Raw genomic sequence first — 15,277 nt, forward strand, 5'->3', positions numbered from 1 at the left:
AAAATAGTTATAGCACACTGGTTCAGGGCTCCATTTTGAGGACTTTTTTTTAAAAAGTTTTAAAACCTTTTTGGAAAGACAACATATTTTGTAATCCTCGAACTTGTAGCTGAGGTGAATATTTTCCGTCGTAATTTCTCACATAATTTTGAAACATCTTGACTTGAATCATTAAAAACTTGAAGTATTATAAATATATTAAATTAATGTTGTGTAAAATAGCTCAAGTACGATGTTACAAAATGGAATCTTGTTGTGTTGAAATGAATGTTAAACATGATATTAACCAGACTGGGCGGTGTAATAGTGTGAGCGTCTGGGAAGTCGGTGATTCAAGCCCTGTCCGAGTCGTACTAAAACATTTAAGATTGTATGTGCTGCTTCGCTGCTTGGAGGGAATTGAACGGTCTCTCCTTCGTTCACGTTGTTTGTGAGGGAACTCATATTATTATCCTTGTGTATTATGTACTTCCGGTTTGTACATGTTGACGACATTTCCCGTCATGCATTGTGATTGACATTTTTCAGTGCGAAAACATGTTTCTTTCAAAAGATTACGGTTCAAATCGATGCTCGGTAAATATACTGTAAACGTTGTTGTGTTATAATATATGGGAATGATTCTGTACATTCAAATGACTATGTTTTGTAATGAATAGACACCATTGATGTTAGACAGTGTTCTTCCTACAACAACGACGGAGAGCGATGCGATTAGTCAGTAATTGTTGATGCTCTTTTAGTATTTGTCTAGAAGGCTAACCTTTGTGTTAGCCATCTCTTTAAACAAAGAAAAGATTAACTCGATCGTCTCTTGGGAGAAAGTATCAGTACCAAACCATTAACATTTGTAACACACTTACCTGACAGGAGAAACACTGTGATCCTGGGTCAGGTGGAGTGGTCGACTCACTCCTATGGAGGAAGGGTCCCATTGTATGACGATGCGCTCTGGCCCTTCGGGGTCAGGATGCATGTGTTTTGAATGACCATGTGCTTCAGCCTTTGGGTTGAGGTGCACGTGTATGCTAATGGTACAGCCTTGATAGTCGGTGTGGCTTCGCCGTGGGGTCAAGGTGCACGTCCAAGGCTGTTTAAATGTTTGATTTTTTACCTTTTTTTATTTATAAAAAGGCGCCTCATAAGTAGGCTAACATGTGTTAGCCATCTCTTTAAACAAAGAAAAGAATAACTCGATCGTCTCTTGGGAGAAAGTTTTGGAACCTCGTTTCAATTTACACAATTAAAGTACCGATCCTCGGTTCAATTTACACAAGTAAAGTACTGATTCTCGGTTCAATTTACACAATTAAAGTAGTGATTCTCGGTTCAATTTACACAATTAAAGTAGTGATTCTCGGTTCAATTTACACAAGTAAAGTACTGATTCTCGGTTCAATTTACACAAGTAAAGTACCGATCCTCGGTTCAATTTACACAATTAAAGTAGTGATTCTCGGTTCAATTTACACAATTAAAGTAGTGATTCTCGGTTCAATTTACACAATTAAAGTACTGACTCGGTTCAATTTACACAAAGTACTGACTCTCGGTTCAATTTACACAATTAAAGTACCGATCCTCCGTTCAAATTGGTACCTCGGTTCAATTTACACAATTAAAGTACCAATCCTCGGTTCAATTTACACGGTTAAAGTACTGATTCTCGGTTCAATTTACACAATTAAAGTACTGACTCTCGGTTCAATTTACACGGTTAAAGTACTGATTCTCGGTTCAATTTACACAATTAAAGTACTGACTCTCGGTTCAATTTACACAGTTAAAGTACTGATTCTCGGTTCAATTTACACAATTAAAGTACTGACTCTCGGTTCAATTTACACAAAGTACTGATTCTCGGTTCAATTTACACAATTAAAGTACCAATCCTCGGTTCAATTTACACAAAGTACTGATTCTCGGTTCAATTTACACAATTAAAGTACTGACTCTCGGTTCAATTTACACAGTTAAAGTACTGATTCTCGGTTCAATTTACACAATTAAAGTACCGATCCTCGGTTCAATTTACACAATTAAAGTACTGATTCTCGGTTCAATTTACACAATTAAAGTACCAATCCTCGGTTCAATTTACACAATTAAAGTACCGATCCTCGGTTCAATTTACACAATTAAAGTACTGATTCTCGGTTCAATTTACACAATTAAAGTACTAATCCTCGGTTCAATTTACACAGTTAAAGTACTGATTCTCAGTTCAATTTACACAATTAAAGTACTGACTCTCGGTTCAATTTACACAATTAAAGTACTGATTCTCGGTTCAATTTACACAATTAAAGTACTGATTCTCGGTTCAATTTACACAATTAAAGTACTGATTCTCGGTTCAATTTACACAATTAAAGTACCGATCCTCGGTTCAAATTACACAATTAAAGTACTGATTCTCGGTTCAATTTACACAATTAAAGTACTAATCCTCGGTTCAATTTACACAGTTAAAGTACTGATTCTCAGTTCAATTTACACAATTAAAGTACTGACTCTCGGTTCAATTTACACAATTAAAGTACTGATTCTCGGTTCAATTTACACAATTAAAGTACCAATCCTCGGGTCAATTTACACAGTTAAAGTACTGATTCTCGGTTCAATTTACACAATTAAAGTACTGACTCTCGGTTCAATTTACACAGTTAAAGTACTGATTCTCGGTTCAATTTACACAATTAAAGTACTGACTCTCGGTTCAATTTACACAAAGTACTGACTCTCGGTTCAATTTACACAAAGTACTGATTCTCGGTTCAATTTACACAATTAAAGTACTGATTCTCGGTTCAAATTGGTACCTCGGTTCAATTGACACAATTAAAGTACCGATTTTCGGTTCAAATTGGTACCTGAGATCATTTTGCACAATGGAAGTACTGATTCTCGGTTCAAATTGGTACCTTGGATCACTCTGAACAATTAAAGTACCGATTCTCTGTTCAAATTGGATTACAAACCTCCCTCCACGAGGAAAGTGAGACAACCCCTTCTCGATCCCCCTCCCAGACCTTTCTCATCCTCCCAGATCCCCACACCTCCAATTAATTTGAAGCCACTTTTACGTCATATTTTTGCTTTCCTTGGAGCATTTTCCATGTTTCGGGGTGTCACAGTTTGGCAGCATCTACTATATGAGAGCTGTTGGTCTGTGTGTGTGGCCATTTTTCTCAGAGATGGCTGAACAGATCTTCGTCAAACTTTCAGAGGTTCATCAGTGACTACTTGGGAGTGTTTTAGGCAAAAAAAAAATGAAAAAAAAAGTTTTATTAGTTAACACCTAAATTAATGACAGAAGATAGTTGATCGGAATTGTTCAATTGCTAGTAGATTGCATTGGTAAAATATTTACTCTTCAAGTGTAGTAAATTGTAACGGTAATTGCAACAGAGTTTATCATTGAATACATGAAAGTATTGCCCTGAAGTTTGTAAATTCCTAAATTGTCAACGGCTGCATCCTGACAGGTTTCATTGTGTCTTTGGGGTTTTTCATCCATCTCCACCTGCAATTCTCAATACACTGTTGAAGCAAGATCAGTTGTTCTAATCTCACCTTCCACATCTTGGTGTCAGAAGTGGGATGTTGGATGGAGCTAAAAACCTGAGGAACCCCCAGGCTGACTAACTGACTGATTGTTATCACGTATCGCTGTCACGAATAGTAATGGCGGAGGGTGGTGAAGCAATTGAGGCCCTGTCTCGGGAGTTGGAGACTCTTCGGCTGAAATTACGTGAACAAGGGGAGGCCTTGAATGCCCAACAGTACCACCCTCTTGTGTTGACAACCGGCCGCAAACTCACCAGATTCAAGGACAAACCAGTTCATGATGGTGATATTCCTCTTGAGTGGATAACTGACTTGAAGTGTACAGCTGATGCTCGTCAATTGAGGGGTGATTGGTTTGCCATGTTGCTGTGGACAATCTGGATACAGGTGGTACTCTGAGGAGTTGTGCTCACAAGGTTTATGCCCAAAGGTCTGTACGCATTCACGATAGCTTTCTCCTTCCTGGTTCACTGAATACCTTGCCTACTGCTGAGGAACGCTTGCAAGGGGGGCACATACAACCTCGTACAGGTAATGCCATATAATAATAATAATAATTCATTTATTTTGTATAGCGCTTTTCCAGAAGCCCAAAGGCGCTTTGACAGAGTGGAAAACATAATGCATAACAATACATGAAAACAACAATTGCAAAAAGACAAGAATCAAGAAAACAAACAGCAGCGATATACGGCATATATATAAGACAAGAATCAAAAAGACAAGACAAGAATCAATAGGGAAATATTTAAAGCAAAAGGAGGGAGAAGGAGAAGAGATAGTCAGGGGTTAAATGCTGTGGGTTGAATGTTGAATGCAGCGTTGAACAGGTGGGTCTTTAGTGATGTTTTGAATGTGGTGAGTGAGGAGGAGTCTCTGATGGTGTGAGGTAGTGAGTTCCAGAGGGTGGGAGCAGCGATGGAGAAGGCCCTGTCCCCCCAGGATCTGAATTTGGTCCGGATGGAGGGGGTCAGGAGGTTGGTACCAGCAGAGCGGAGGTTGCGGGTGGGAGTGTGTCTGGAGAGGAGGTCAGCCAGGTAGGATGGGGCCAGGTTATGGAGGGCTTTGTATGTCAAGAGGAGGATTTTGTACTGGATTCTCTGGGGGATGGGGAGCCAGTGAAGCTTGTAAAGGACGGGGGTGATGTGGTCACGGGTCCGGGAATGGGTGAGTAGACGGGCAGCGGAGTTCTGAATGTATTGGAGTTTATTGGTGATTTTTGAGGGTGAACCATAGAGGAGGCTATTGCAGTAGTCCAGACGGGAGGTGATGAAGGCGTGGATGAGGGTTTCTGCAGCCGTGGAGGAGAGGGATGAGCGGAGACGGGCAATGTTTTTCAGGTGAAAGAAGGCTGACTTTGTGATCTGTTTAGTGTATTTGTCGAAGGAAAGGGTTTGGTCAAAGATGACGCCAAGATTCCGGATGTGAGGGGAGGTGGATACTGGGATACCGTCGATGTTGAGGGCAAAGTTATGGGTGGATTTTGTGAGCGTTTTTGGGCCAATGATGATTATTTCAGATTTATCACAGTTAAGCTTGAGGAAGTTGATTTGAAGCCAGGATTTTATTTCAGTGATGCAGTTTGTCAGGATAGAGTGGGTGTCGGTGGAGACGGACTTGGTGGAGATGAAAAGCTGGATGTCATCGGCGAAGCAGTGGAATTGGAGACCATGACGGCGGATTAAGTGACCGAGCGGGGACAGGTAAAGGATGAAGAGGAGGGGGCCAAGAACTGAACCTTGGGGGACACCTTGGGGGAGGGGAGCAGTGGGGGATTTGCAGTTATTGATGGAGATGAACTGGCATCTGTCAGAGAGGTATGATTTAATCCAAGAGAGGGCAGTGCCGGTGACGTTAAAGGTGGATTCAAGTCGGGTGAGGAGGATAGTGTGATCGATGGTGTCAAAGGCAGCGCTGAGGTCGAGGAGGACGAGAATGTTGAGGTTGCCAGCGTCAGAGGAGAGGAGAAGGTCGTTGGTGATTTTGAGGAGAGCAGTTTCAGTACTGTGGTTGGAGCGGAATCCGGATTGGAATGTTTCATACAAGTTATTGGCAGAGAGATGATGTTTGAGTTGAGTGGCTACAGCGCGTTCCAAAACTTTTGACAGAAAGGGTAGGTTGGAGATGGGTCTGAAGTTGTTTAGGGTGTCAGGGTTTAGACCAGGTTTTTTTAGAATGGGGGTAACAGCAGCAATTTTGAGGGAAGGTGGGACGATGCCTGTAGACAGGGAGGAGTTTATTGTTGCAATGATAAGTGGAGAGAGAGCAGGGAGGGAGGCTTTGACAAAGCTGGAGGGGATGGGGTCAAGAGTGCAGGTGGCAGTTTTCATTCCTATGAGGAGTTCAGAGAGGTCAGTAGGAGAGATTGGGGAGAACCGAGACAGGGGATGGCAGGACAAGGGGGGGCAGGTGGTTGGAGGGGGAGCGGGTGCGGCGGTGGTCAAGCTGTTGTAGATGTTGTCAATTTTGCGTTGGAAGAAAGAGAGGAAGGAGATGCAGTTGTCTACTGTGAATGACTGGGTGGTGGTGTTCAGGGGGCGGAGGAGTTTGTTTATTGTCGAGAAGAGTGCTTTTGGGTTTCCGGAGCCAGAGTGGATAATTTGAGAGTAGTAGGCAGAGCGGGCGCGGGAGAGGGCATCTTTGTAGTGTTGTATGTGGTCCTTGTAGGCTTGGGAGTGAACTGTGAGACCCGTTTTATTGCGGAGTCTTTCAAGTTGGCGAGCACGAGTTTTCATCAGGTGGAGTTCAGGGGTAAACCAGGGAGCAGAATGGGTGAAAGAAACTGTTTTGGTTTTTACAGGCGCAAGCTGGTCAAGGCAGGAGGAGAGAGTGTGGTTGTAGTAGTCAGTGAGGTCGGAAGGGGTGTGGAGGTCAATGAAGGGAGAAGTGGACATTTTTTCAGAGAGGGTGGATGAGAATGAGGTAGGTGAAAGAGCGTTTAGCTTACGGAAGTTGATTGTGCGATAATGCCTTGGTGTTGGGGCGGGGATGTTGATGGTCAGAGTGATGGCTAAGTGGTCAGAGAGGGTGAGGTCGGAGCCATAGAGATGGTGCAAATTTAATCCAGTGGAGCAGACAAGGTCCAAAATGTGACCACGGATATGGGTAGGAAAGTCGACATGTTGAGTGAGGTTAAAGCAGGTGAGTAAATCAGTGAAGTCAGTGGTTATTGTGGAGTCAGTGGAGTCCATGTGGATATTGAAATCACCAAGGAGGAGGATTGAGGGGGAGAGGGAACATAGCTGGGTCAGAAAGTAGGAGAAGTCAGACAGGAATGATGGGTGTGGTTTGGGAGGGCGGTAGACGACAGCCATGACTGACTGCGTGTGACCAGAGAGTTTTAAAGCCAGGTGTTCAAATGATGGAGCAGATGAGATGGAGATGAGGTTGGTCTTGATGTCTTGACGGTGGATAACGGCAATTCCACCACCTCGGCCCTCCGAGCGTGGTTTATTGACGTAGGAATATCCATTGGGTGTGGTGAGGTTGAGTGTGTAGTAGTCCAGAGGTTGTTGCCAGGTTTCGGTGAGACAGAGAAAGTCCAGTTTGTTATCCAGGATGTATTCGTTCAGGATGAGGCATTTATTGTTGAGGGACCGGGTGTTGAACAGGGTGAGCTTGATGTTGTTTTGAACAGCAGGGATGAATTCAGGTGATTTAGCCAGGGTTCGTAGGCAAGAGGTGCGATCGTGTGGGTTGCTGTGACCAGGTGCGCTGGGACGAAGAGTGAGAGTGCGCTGAGCCGACCAGAGGACGGGGATGGAGTGACCTGATTGCAAATAAACAAACTTGCGACCGGAGCCACGGTGAATGTACCTGGGTCGTCGGAGGAGTCCATTTGATTTATATGAATTTAACAAACCTTTTACCAGCAAAACTCTTCCCACAGTCAGAGCACTTTTTATGTGAGCACTCCAGCGTGGGTTGCACTACAGAAGTTCAATCTCCGTTTTGAAATAAAATCCTTATCACAAATGGAACATTTTTAAGGACGCTCTCATTGGTTGTTATCTCCACATGCGGGTTTTTGGAGGTGGGAGGAAGTTCTCCCAGAACTCAAAATCTCCACCTTTTTCGGTAAAGGATCATTATTAATGAACCAGTTTGTGAAACTTCATTCTCATAGTTTTGTTCCAAAGGCTCGTTTTAGAATCCTCACTGAACCTCTGACAGCCTCCACCTGTAGCATGTTTGTCGTGATATTCCCGGAATACTTTTTAAGTGCTCAGTTGGGTTTTCTTGAACATCCGGATTCCCTGTTGCTCCGACTATCACTGGTACAATTTCAGGTTTCTTCAATCTTGAAATCCTCTTGTCATTTTTCAGATCTTGGTATTTCAGATTTCACCTCTGCTGTATGGATCTTGATGTGCCTTTTCAAATTGCTTTTTTGAGAGAAACTTTTATCACATATCGAGCATTTGTGAGGACGCTCTCCTGTATGGATCCTCATATGTAATTTCAAATTGCTTTTTTGAGAGAATCCTTTATCACATATCGAGCATTTGTGAGGACGCTCTCCTGTATGGATCCTCATATGTAATTTCAAATTGCTTTTTTGAGAGAAACCTTTATCACATATCGAGCATTTGTGAGGACGCTCTCCTGTATGGATCCTCATATGTAATTTCAAATTGCTTTTTTGAGAGAAACCTTTATCACATATCGAGCATTTGTGAGGACGCTCTCCTGTATGGATCCTCATATGTAATTTCAAATTGCTTTTTTGAGAGAAACCTTTATCACATATCGAGCATTTGTGAGGACGCTCTCCTCTATGGATCATCATATGCAATTTCAAATTGCTTTTTTGAGAGAAACCCTTATCACATATCGAGCATTTGTGAGGACGCTCTCCTCTATGGATCATCATATTGTTACGGACACGGCTAAAGATGTTGCTTGACCGAGCGGAATGGCCGCCGTGTTCGCACAGTTTACCCGATTACCCCCAACTCACCCGATTCCACTCGAACGTTGGCCAAATCGCGCTACGCTAAATCAATGATGGAAAGGACACAACGACTGGGATAAATGAAACGACGCAAGGGGTACAGTTCTCAAGACCTCCGGAGGAGGATATAATTAGTGGTGGAGAAAAGGGGTAGATTACAAGGTAGAGTGATGTAAAAGACACAGAAGAGATAGGCACTTAGATACAATCTTATCTATCCCAGACAGACCACAGACAGACCACAGACAAACGGAACAAGGCTGACTTACACAGGGATTGATGGCAGGGAAGGACAGGTAGTCGATAGCACAAGGTGCACCTTGGCTCAGGGACAGGATAAAGCACGGTCCAGTCCAGAGATGCGGGGAGGTGTCACAGCGCTCGGAGGTGGCGTCCTTCTCTCTCCAAGCTCAGCGCGCATCTGATGTCACCTCCCTCTTCCTGCGCATGCTCAGCGGGGAGTGACACGCCCTCGGCTGGTTGACTCCGCCCCAGATGGGACCAGTCCGCCGCTTCTATTGGGTGCGGGGGTTACCGGGCTCCGCCCTTGACGAGGAGCTGACAGCGAGCCCCTACGTGGTAACCCCGTCGAGCACATGTTCGATGGCGGCTCGCTGGGAAGGCCTCATGCCCTCCCAACACCCCCTACCAACCAAGCCGGAGTGAGGACGCGCACTCCCCGCGCCACCGCCGTCGTTGTTGTTGTTGCTGAACCGTGAGGAAGAGTTGCGGGGAGGTATTGGGAGGTCCTAAACTTCCTAACGGTGCCATACAATCACATTCTGGTGCAACGAAGAGTCAGAATTAATGGAAACGAGTCCTTAACTGACATAGACTAAGAATAACTAGCAAGATGTCCTATAGTTGTCTACGTGAGATGCGGTGGACCTGGATGCGACATTTAATGGGGGAAATAGGGGGAGGTCGGGTCTACAGAGTGTTGTTTACAGAAAATGGGACTAGGGAATGGGGGATTGGGGATAGTTGGGAAGTATGGAGGAAATAGGGGAATATTTACAAGCGGATATGGATGGATGCCAATCCCATATCCGCAACAATATGTAATTTCAAATTGCTTTTTTGAGAGAATCCTTTATCACATATCGAGCATTTGTGAGGTCGCTCTCCTGTATGGATCCTCATATGTAATTTCAAATTGCTTTTTTGAGAGAAACCTTTATCACATATCGAGCATTTGTGAGGACGCTCTCCTCTATGGATCATCATATGTAATTTCAAATTGCTTTTTTGAGAGAAACCTTTATCACATATCGAGCATTTGTGAGGACGCTCTCCTCTATGGATCATCATATGTAATTTCAAATTGCTTTTTTGAGAGAAACCTTTATCACATATCGAGCATTTGTGGGGTCGCTCTCCTGTATGGATCCTCATATGTAATTTCAAATTGCTTTTTTGAGAGAAACCTTTATCACATATCGAGCATTTGTGAGGACGCTTTCCTGTATGGATCCTCATATGTAATTTCAAATTGCTTTTTTGAGAGAAACCTTTATCACATATCGAGCATTTGTGAGGACGCTCTCCTCTATGGATCATCATATGTAATTTCAAATTGCTTTTTTGAGAGAAACCCTTATCACATATCGAGCATTTGTGAGGACGCTCTCCTCTATGGATCATCATATGTAATTTCAAATTGCTTTTTTGAGAGAATCCTTTATCACATATCGAGCATTTGTGGGGTCGCTCTCCTGTATGGATCCTCATATGTAATTTCAAATTGCTTTTTTGAGAGAAACCTTTATCACATAGAGCATTTGTGAGGACGCTCTCCTCTATGGATCATCATATGTAATTTCAAATTGCTTTTTTGAGAGAAACCTTTATCACATATCGAGCATTTGTGAGGACGCTCTCCTCTATGGATCATCATATGTAATTTCAAATTGCTTTTTTGAGAGAAACCTTTATCACATATCGAGCATTTGTGAGGACGCTCTCCTGTATGGATCCTCATATGTAATTTCAAATTGCTTTTTTGAGAGAATCCTTTATCACATATCGAGCATTTGTGAGGACGCTCTCCTGTATGGATCCTCATATGTAATTTCAAATTGCTTTTTTGAGAGAAACCTTTATCACATATCGAGCATTTGTGAGGACGCTCTCCTCTATGGATCATCATATGTAATTTCAAATTGCTTTTTTGAGAGAAACCCTTATCACATATCGAGCATTTGTGAGGACGCTCTCCTGTATGGATCATCATATGTAATTTCAAATTGCTTTTTTGAGAGAATCCTTTATCACATATCGAGCATTTGTGAGGACGCTCTCCTGTATGGATCCTCATATGTAATTTCAAATTGCTTTTTTGAGAGAAACCTTTATCACATATCGAGCATTTGTGAGGACGCTCTCCTCTATGGATCATCATATGTAATTTCAAATTGCTTTTTTGAGAGAATCCTTTATCACATATCGAGCATTTGTGAGGACGCTCTCCTGTATGGATCCTCATATGTAATTTCAAATTGCTTTTTTGAGAGAATCCTTTATCACATATCGAGCATTTGTGAGGACGCTCTCCTCTATGGATCATCCTAATTATGTGTTTTTAAACTGCTGTTTTGAGAGAAACCTTTATCACATATATATCCCCCCCCCCCCCCCCCCTCTCCTGTCCACCCCACATTCCTCTCCCCTCCACCGCTCTCTCCCCCCTCCCTCCTTACTCCTCTCCACCCATGCCTCAACAACTAATGGGGATTCCTGTTTGCAGTGGTTGTACCCCCAATGCAAGTCGGGTGCTAAATCTTACCTGCTGCCCAGATTTGTCAGGGCAGCGCGGTCACCATGGTCCGGCCCTTTCCCTGTTGTCTCCCTGTCTCTGGTGTGGCCCTGACTTTGTGAAGGTGGGGGTACACCATCCTGGATGTGGCATGTGGGGTATCTCTGGATCACTCCTAGGAGATCGATTGGGGGTCTATGTGCTGCGGGCTTGTTCGAGAGAACTGTCCGGGGCAATACAGCAGCAACAACAACCCCACCTCACTCCTCACCAACCCCACCTCACCTCACTCCTCTATACTCCCCACTTTCCTCTCTCTCTTCCTCTCTCCCCCACCCCCACTCCTCATTTCCCCCTTCACTGCAGTCCAACCCCTCAATCCTCTCGTCCCTCACTGCACACACTGCATAGGGGAGGGCATCGCACACAGGGGAGAGGGAGGGAGGGTGAAAAGACAAGTGACACTTTTACCTTGACTTGAGAAGTGAGGTAGTTAGGAGAACCTGTCTTGGCTGACTTACTTCTGTTGTTCATTTTGAAACTGAAAGCATCGAATACACATCGCTTTTCAAATTAAAAATTGATTAAAACCAAACGTCATTATTTAATAAATATTGTATTCCAGAGTTAGTCTACATTTTTACGTACATTTTCGAAGTACTGTATCATTTAATGACAGGAGGAAAACAGTTGACTCGCCTTAAACAAACTCTATATATGCCCCGGGAACATGAAAAATAGATAATTACACGATGGTTCGATCCCGGGGCGTATTTGGAATCTCCTGCGATGAAGCTAACTCTGAGGGCCTGTCACTCACTCACCGCAGGCAGGTTGGTGGTCTTTCCGTCTTCTACCAAATCCTCTCCGGCCTTGCTCCCCCAGCTCTCTCTGTGCTCTGTCCCCCCAATATTCCTTCAGGTCGCAGATGATCTGCCAGCAACCCTCTTATGGTTAAACTGGCAAAATCAACGCTCTCTGCTCACCTTCACTCTTTCATTCCTCTTTTCTCCCGCCTCTGGAACAAACTCCCCCACTCCCTTCAATCCCACTCCCCCCTCCAGGTCTTTAAAACAGCTGTTCACCACCATCTCTTATCTTCCCCCATCCAAAACCTTCATCTTTTCTACCCCTGTTAATTCACCACAGATCCACTTTTCTGAAATACCGACTTCTTTCCTGGAAGTCCTAGCAGTGTCCATGTGTTTTTGACCTCTCCCACCCCCCAACCTCCTCCCCCCAAGCCCTCCACGTCCCACAGATCTCCCGATGTCACTGCTCTCAAATGTTGTTCTTGTGTGCTTCCCCCTTCTCCCCATCTTGTCTCTCACGCTCCCTTTATTTTGTCTGATGTGTCCGTTGTTTTTTTGTCATTAATGTTAACTCTTACACGAGCCTCGATCTTGTATACAAAAAAAAATAAAAATCCCTAACTTCAGTATTCAGTTGCTGTACTTTTACAAAGTGATAATATAAATAACTAATTTCAAGTAGGGTACCCAACCCCCCCACCCCCCCCCATCGCACACCCACCCTTCTCTCCTTTCCCAGTCCCCACATTTCGCCGATTTTCTCAACTTCTCCTGAAACTGAGAATTAAACCATCCTCGCAACTTCAAAGAATAAAATCATTTGGTGCAAGCAAGCCAATTAATACTGAACACACCCATAAAATTGCGTAAAAGTAGAGACGAAAGACAAAGTGGAGCACAACGCTGTGTGTAACACCGCAATGAACGCGTTTCCACTGCCGTAGAAGTTAGTAACATTGATGGAAAATAAAAACAAACCGCAAATGTCATTGGAAAAGAAGCAGAAAGAGCAATACGGAGACCTTCATGAAAAGGAGTTCGGTTAAAACACCCTCATCGGAGGGTTTCCCGCCAAAATCACCAACACGTGAACGTTCAAACTTGCGGTTGTTGTTTTAATATCTTCCTTCCGAGGGAGAACATAGAACCGGAACCCAATTAATATTGATTTTAGCAGATCCGTATATACTGTATATTGTCCTCTGATTAAATGTACTGTATATCATACCAAGTACAACATGAAAGTCATTCAACCTGCTTTTTGTCAAAATCTTGACTTTTTATTTTAACATTTGAATTGCGTATGCGAAATGTTCGTCCAAGTGAGTTTACGTTTGATGACGTACGCGGTAAGCCTGCGATGATCTCTATTCCAACTGGATAGGGTGCCTAACGATGATTGGACTGGCGGTCCTGAAGCCACCGGAAGCGCTCCATCCGCCATATTGCTTCTCCCACAACACAGCAAAATCCTGTGGCGTCAAAAAAATACTTCAAGATGCATATTTCCTATGAAAATTCCTACTTGATTTTTTTCCTTTCCCACTTAATTTTAAGCCATTGCTTGTTTGAAAAAAAGCTTTATTATTCTCTATATATCAAAGTAGCGGCAGTTTTCTATTCCTGTTTCTCTCTTTCTGCCCATTGGTTACACAACTGGCCTGACTCCACCCATAACGACGTCATTCGTAGCAAGGCTGACTCCATCCACCGAAATTTTGATTTTCATGCAGTTCACACTGAACACATCGTCGAACCTGTCATATTCAAAATCGCCATGCCATACCAATATATTGCAAAACAGAAACTTCCGGGAACATGCGAGGAGCGCTTCATTGCCTATACACCGCCCTAAAAAGGGAGTGTATTCGTGGAACTCTTGTTTCATGGGTCCCTGTTCGTATTTATGAAATGCCACCGTGTGCTCCTTACGGTTGTAAAAACCACGCAGGTTCTAATCACTTTAAAATAGTTAAGGCACCCTGGTTCACGGCTCCATTTTGAGAACTATTTTTTTAACAAAATTTTAAAAACCTTTTTGGAAAGACAGCATATTTTGTAATTCTCGAGCTTCTTGCTGAGGTGAAAAGTTTCCCCTGTAATTTCTCAAATAATTTTGTTAAACATCTCCAGTTGAATCATTAAAAACTTTAAGTATTATGAATAAATTGGATGAATGTGGTGTTAATATAGCTCAGGTACGATATCACAAAATGGCCTCTTGTTACGTTAAAATTAATCTTAAACATATTAACCAGACTGGGCGGTGTAGTAGTTGGGGCCTCTGGGAGGTTGGTGGTTCAAACCCTGTCCGAGTCGTACCAAAACATTCAATATTGCAGTAGGTGCTGCTTCGCTGCTTGGAGGGAATTGAACGGTCTCTCCTTCGTTCAAGTTCTTTGTGAGGGAACTCATATTATTATCCTTGTATATGATGTAACTTCCTGTTTGTAAATGTAGACATTTCCCGTCATGCATTGTGACTGACATTTTTCAGTGCGAAAACATGTTTCTTTCAAAAGATTACAACGATTCAAATCGATGCTCGGTAAATATACTGTAAAACGTTGTTGTGTTATCATATATGGGAATGATTCTGCACATTCAAATGACATTATGTTTTGATATGTAAGACACCCTTAATGTTAGACAGTGTTCTTCCTACAACAACGACGGAGAGCGATTAGTCAGTAATTGTTGATGCTCTTTTAGTATTTGTCTAGAAGGCTAACCTTTGTGTTAGCCATCTCTTTAAACAAAGAAAAGAATAACTCGATCGTCTTTTGGGAGAAAGTATCAGTACCGATCCTCGGTTCAAATTGATACCCTTGATCATTTTGCACAATGAAAGTACCGATCATCGGTTCAAATTGGTACCTTTGATCATTTTGCACAATGAAAGTACCGATCCTCGGTTCAATTTACACAATTAAAGTACCGATCCTCGGTTCAAATTGATACCCTTGATCATTTTGCACAATGAAAGTACCGATCCTCTGTTCAAATTGGTACCTTTGATCATTTTGCACAATGAAAGTACCGATCCTCGGTTCAAATTGATACCCTTGATCATTTTGCACAATGAAAGTACCGATCCTCGGGTCAAATTGATACTCTTGATCATTTTGCACAATGAAAGTACCGATCCTCGGTTCAAATTGATACCCTTGATCATTTTGCACAATG

At 42.9% G+C, this 15,277-nt stretch overlaps 1 protein-coding gene and 2 non-coding genes across 3 annotated transcripts; 2 read left to right on the forward strand and 1 right to left on the reverse strand.

Annotated features, from left to right (window-relative positions):
* The first annotated feature begins 723 nt into the window (after positions 1–723).
* LOC137430419 (U7 small nuclear RNA) lies at positions 724–779 on the forward strand. The gene has a single exon (XR_010985061.1). It is a non-coding gene; the product is annotated as a U7 small nuclear RNA (small nuclear RNA).
* A 9,032-nt stretch (positions 780–9,811) lies between these two features.
* LOC137429271 (uncharacterized) lies at positions 9,812–11,163 on the reverse strand (the record flags this gene model as incomplete). Its single annotated transcript, XM_078781079.1, has 2 exons — positions 10,454–11,163; positions 9,812–10,323 (listed from the first exon to the last, which is right to left on the reverse strand). Coding segments are annotated over exons 1-2 (1,149 nt in total), but the record flags the coding sequence as incomplete, so codon positions are not given.
* Positions 11,164–14,783: 3,620 nt separating this feature from the next.
* LOC137417965 (U7 small nuclear RNA) lies at positions 14,784–14,839 on the forward strand. The gene has a single exon (XR_010982540.1). It is a non-coding gene; the product is annotated as a U7 small nuclear RNA (small nuclear RNA).
* The last annotated feature ends 438 nt before the right edge of the window (positions 14,840–15,277 follow it).

The sequence above is a fragment of the Myxine glutinosa genome, chromosome 6 (genome assembly GCF_964187855.1).
Source record: "Myxine glutinosa chromosome 6, kmMyxGlut1.1, whole genome shotgun sequence".
Taxonomy (NCBI): Eukaryota; Metazoa; Chordata; class Myxini; order Myxiniformes; family Myxinidae; genus Myxine; species Myxine glutinosa.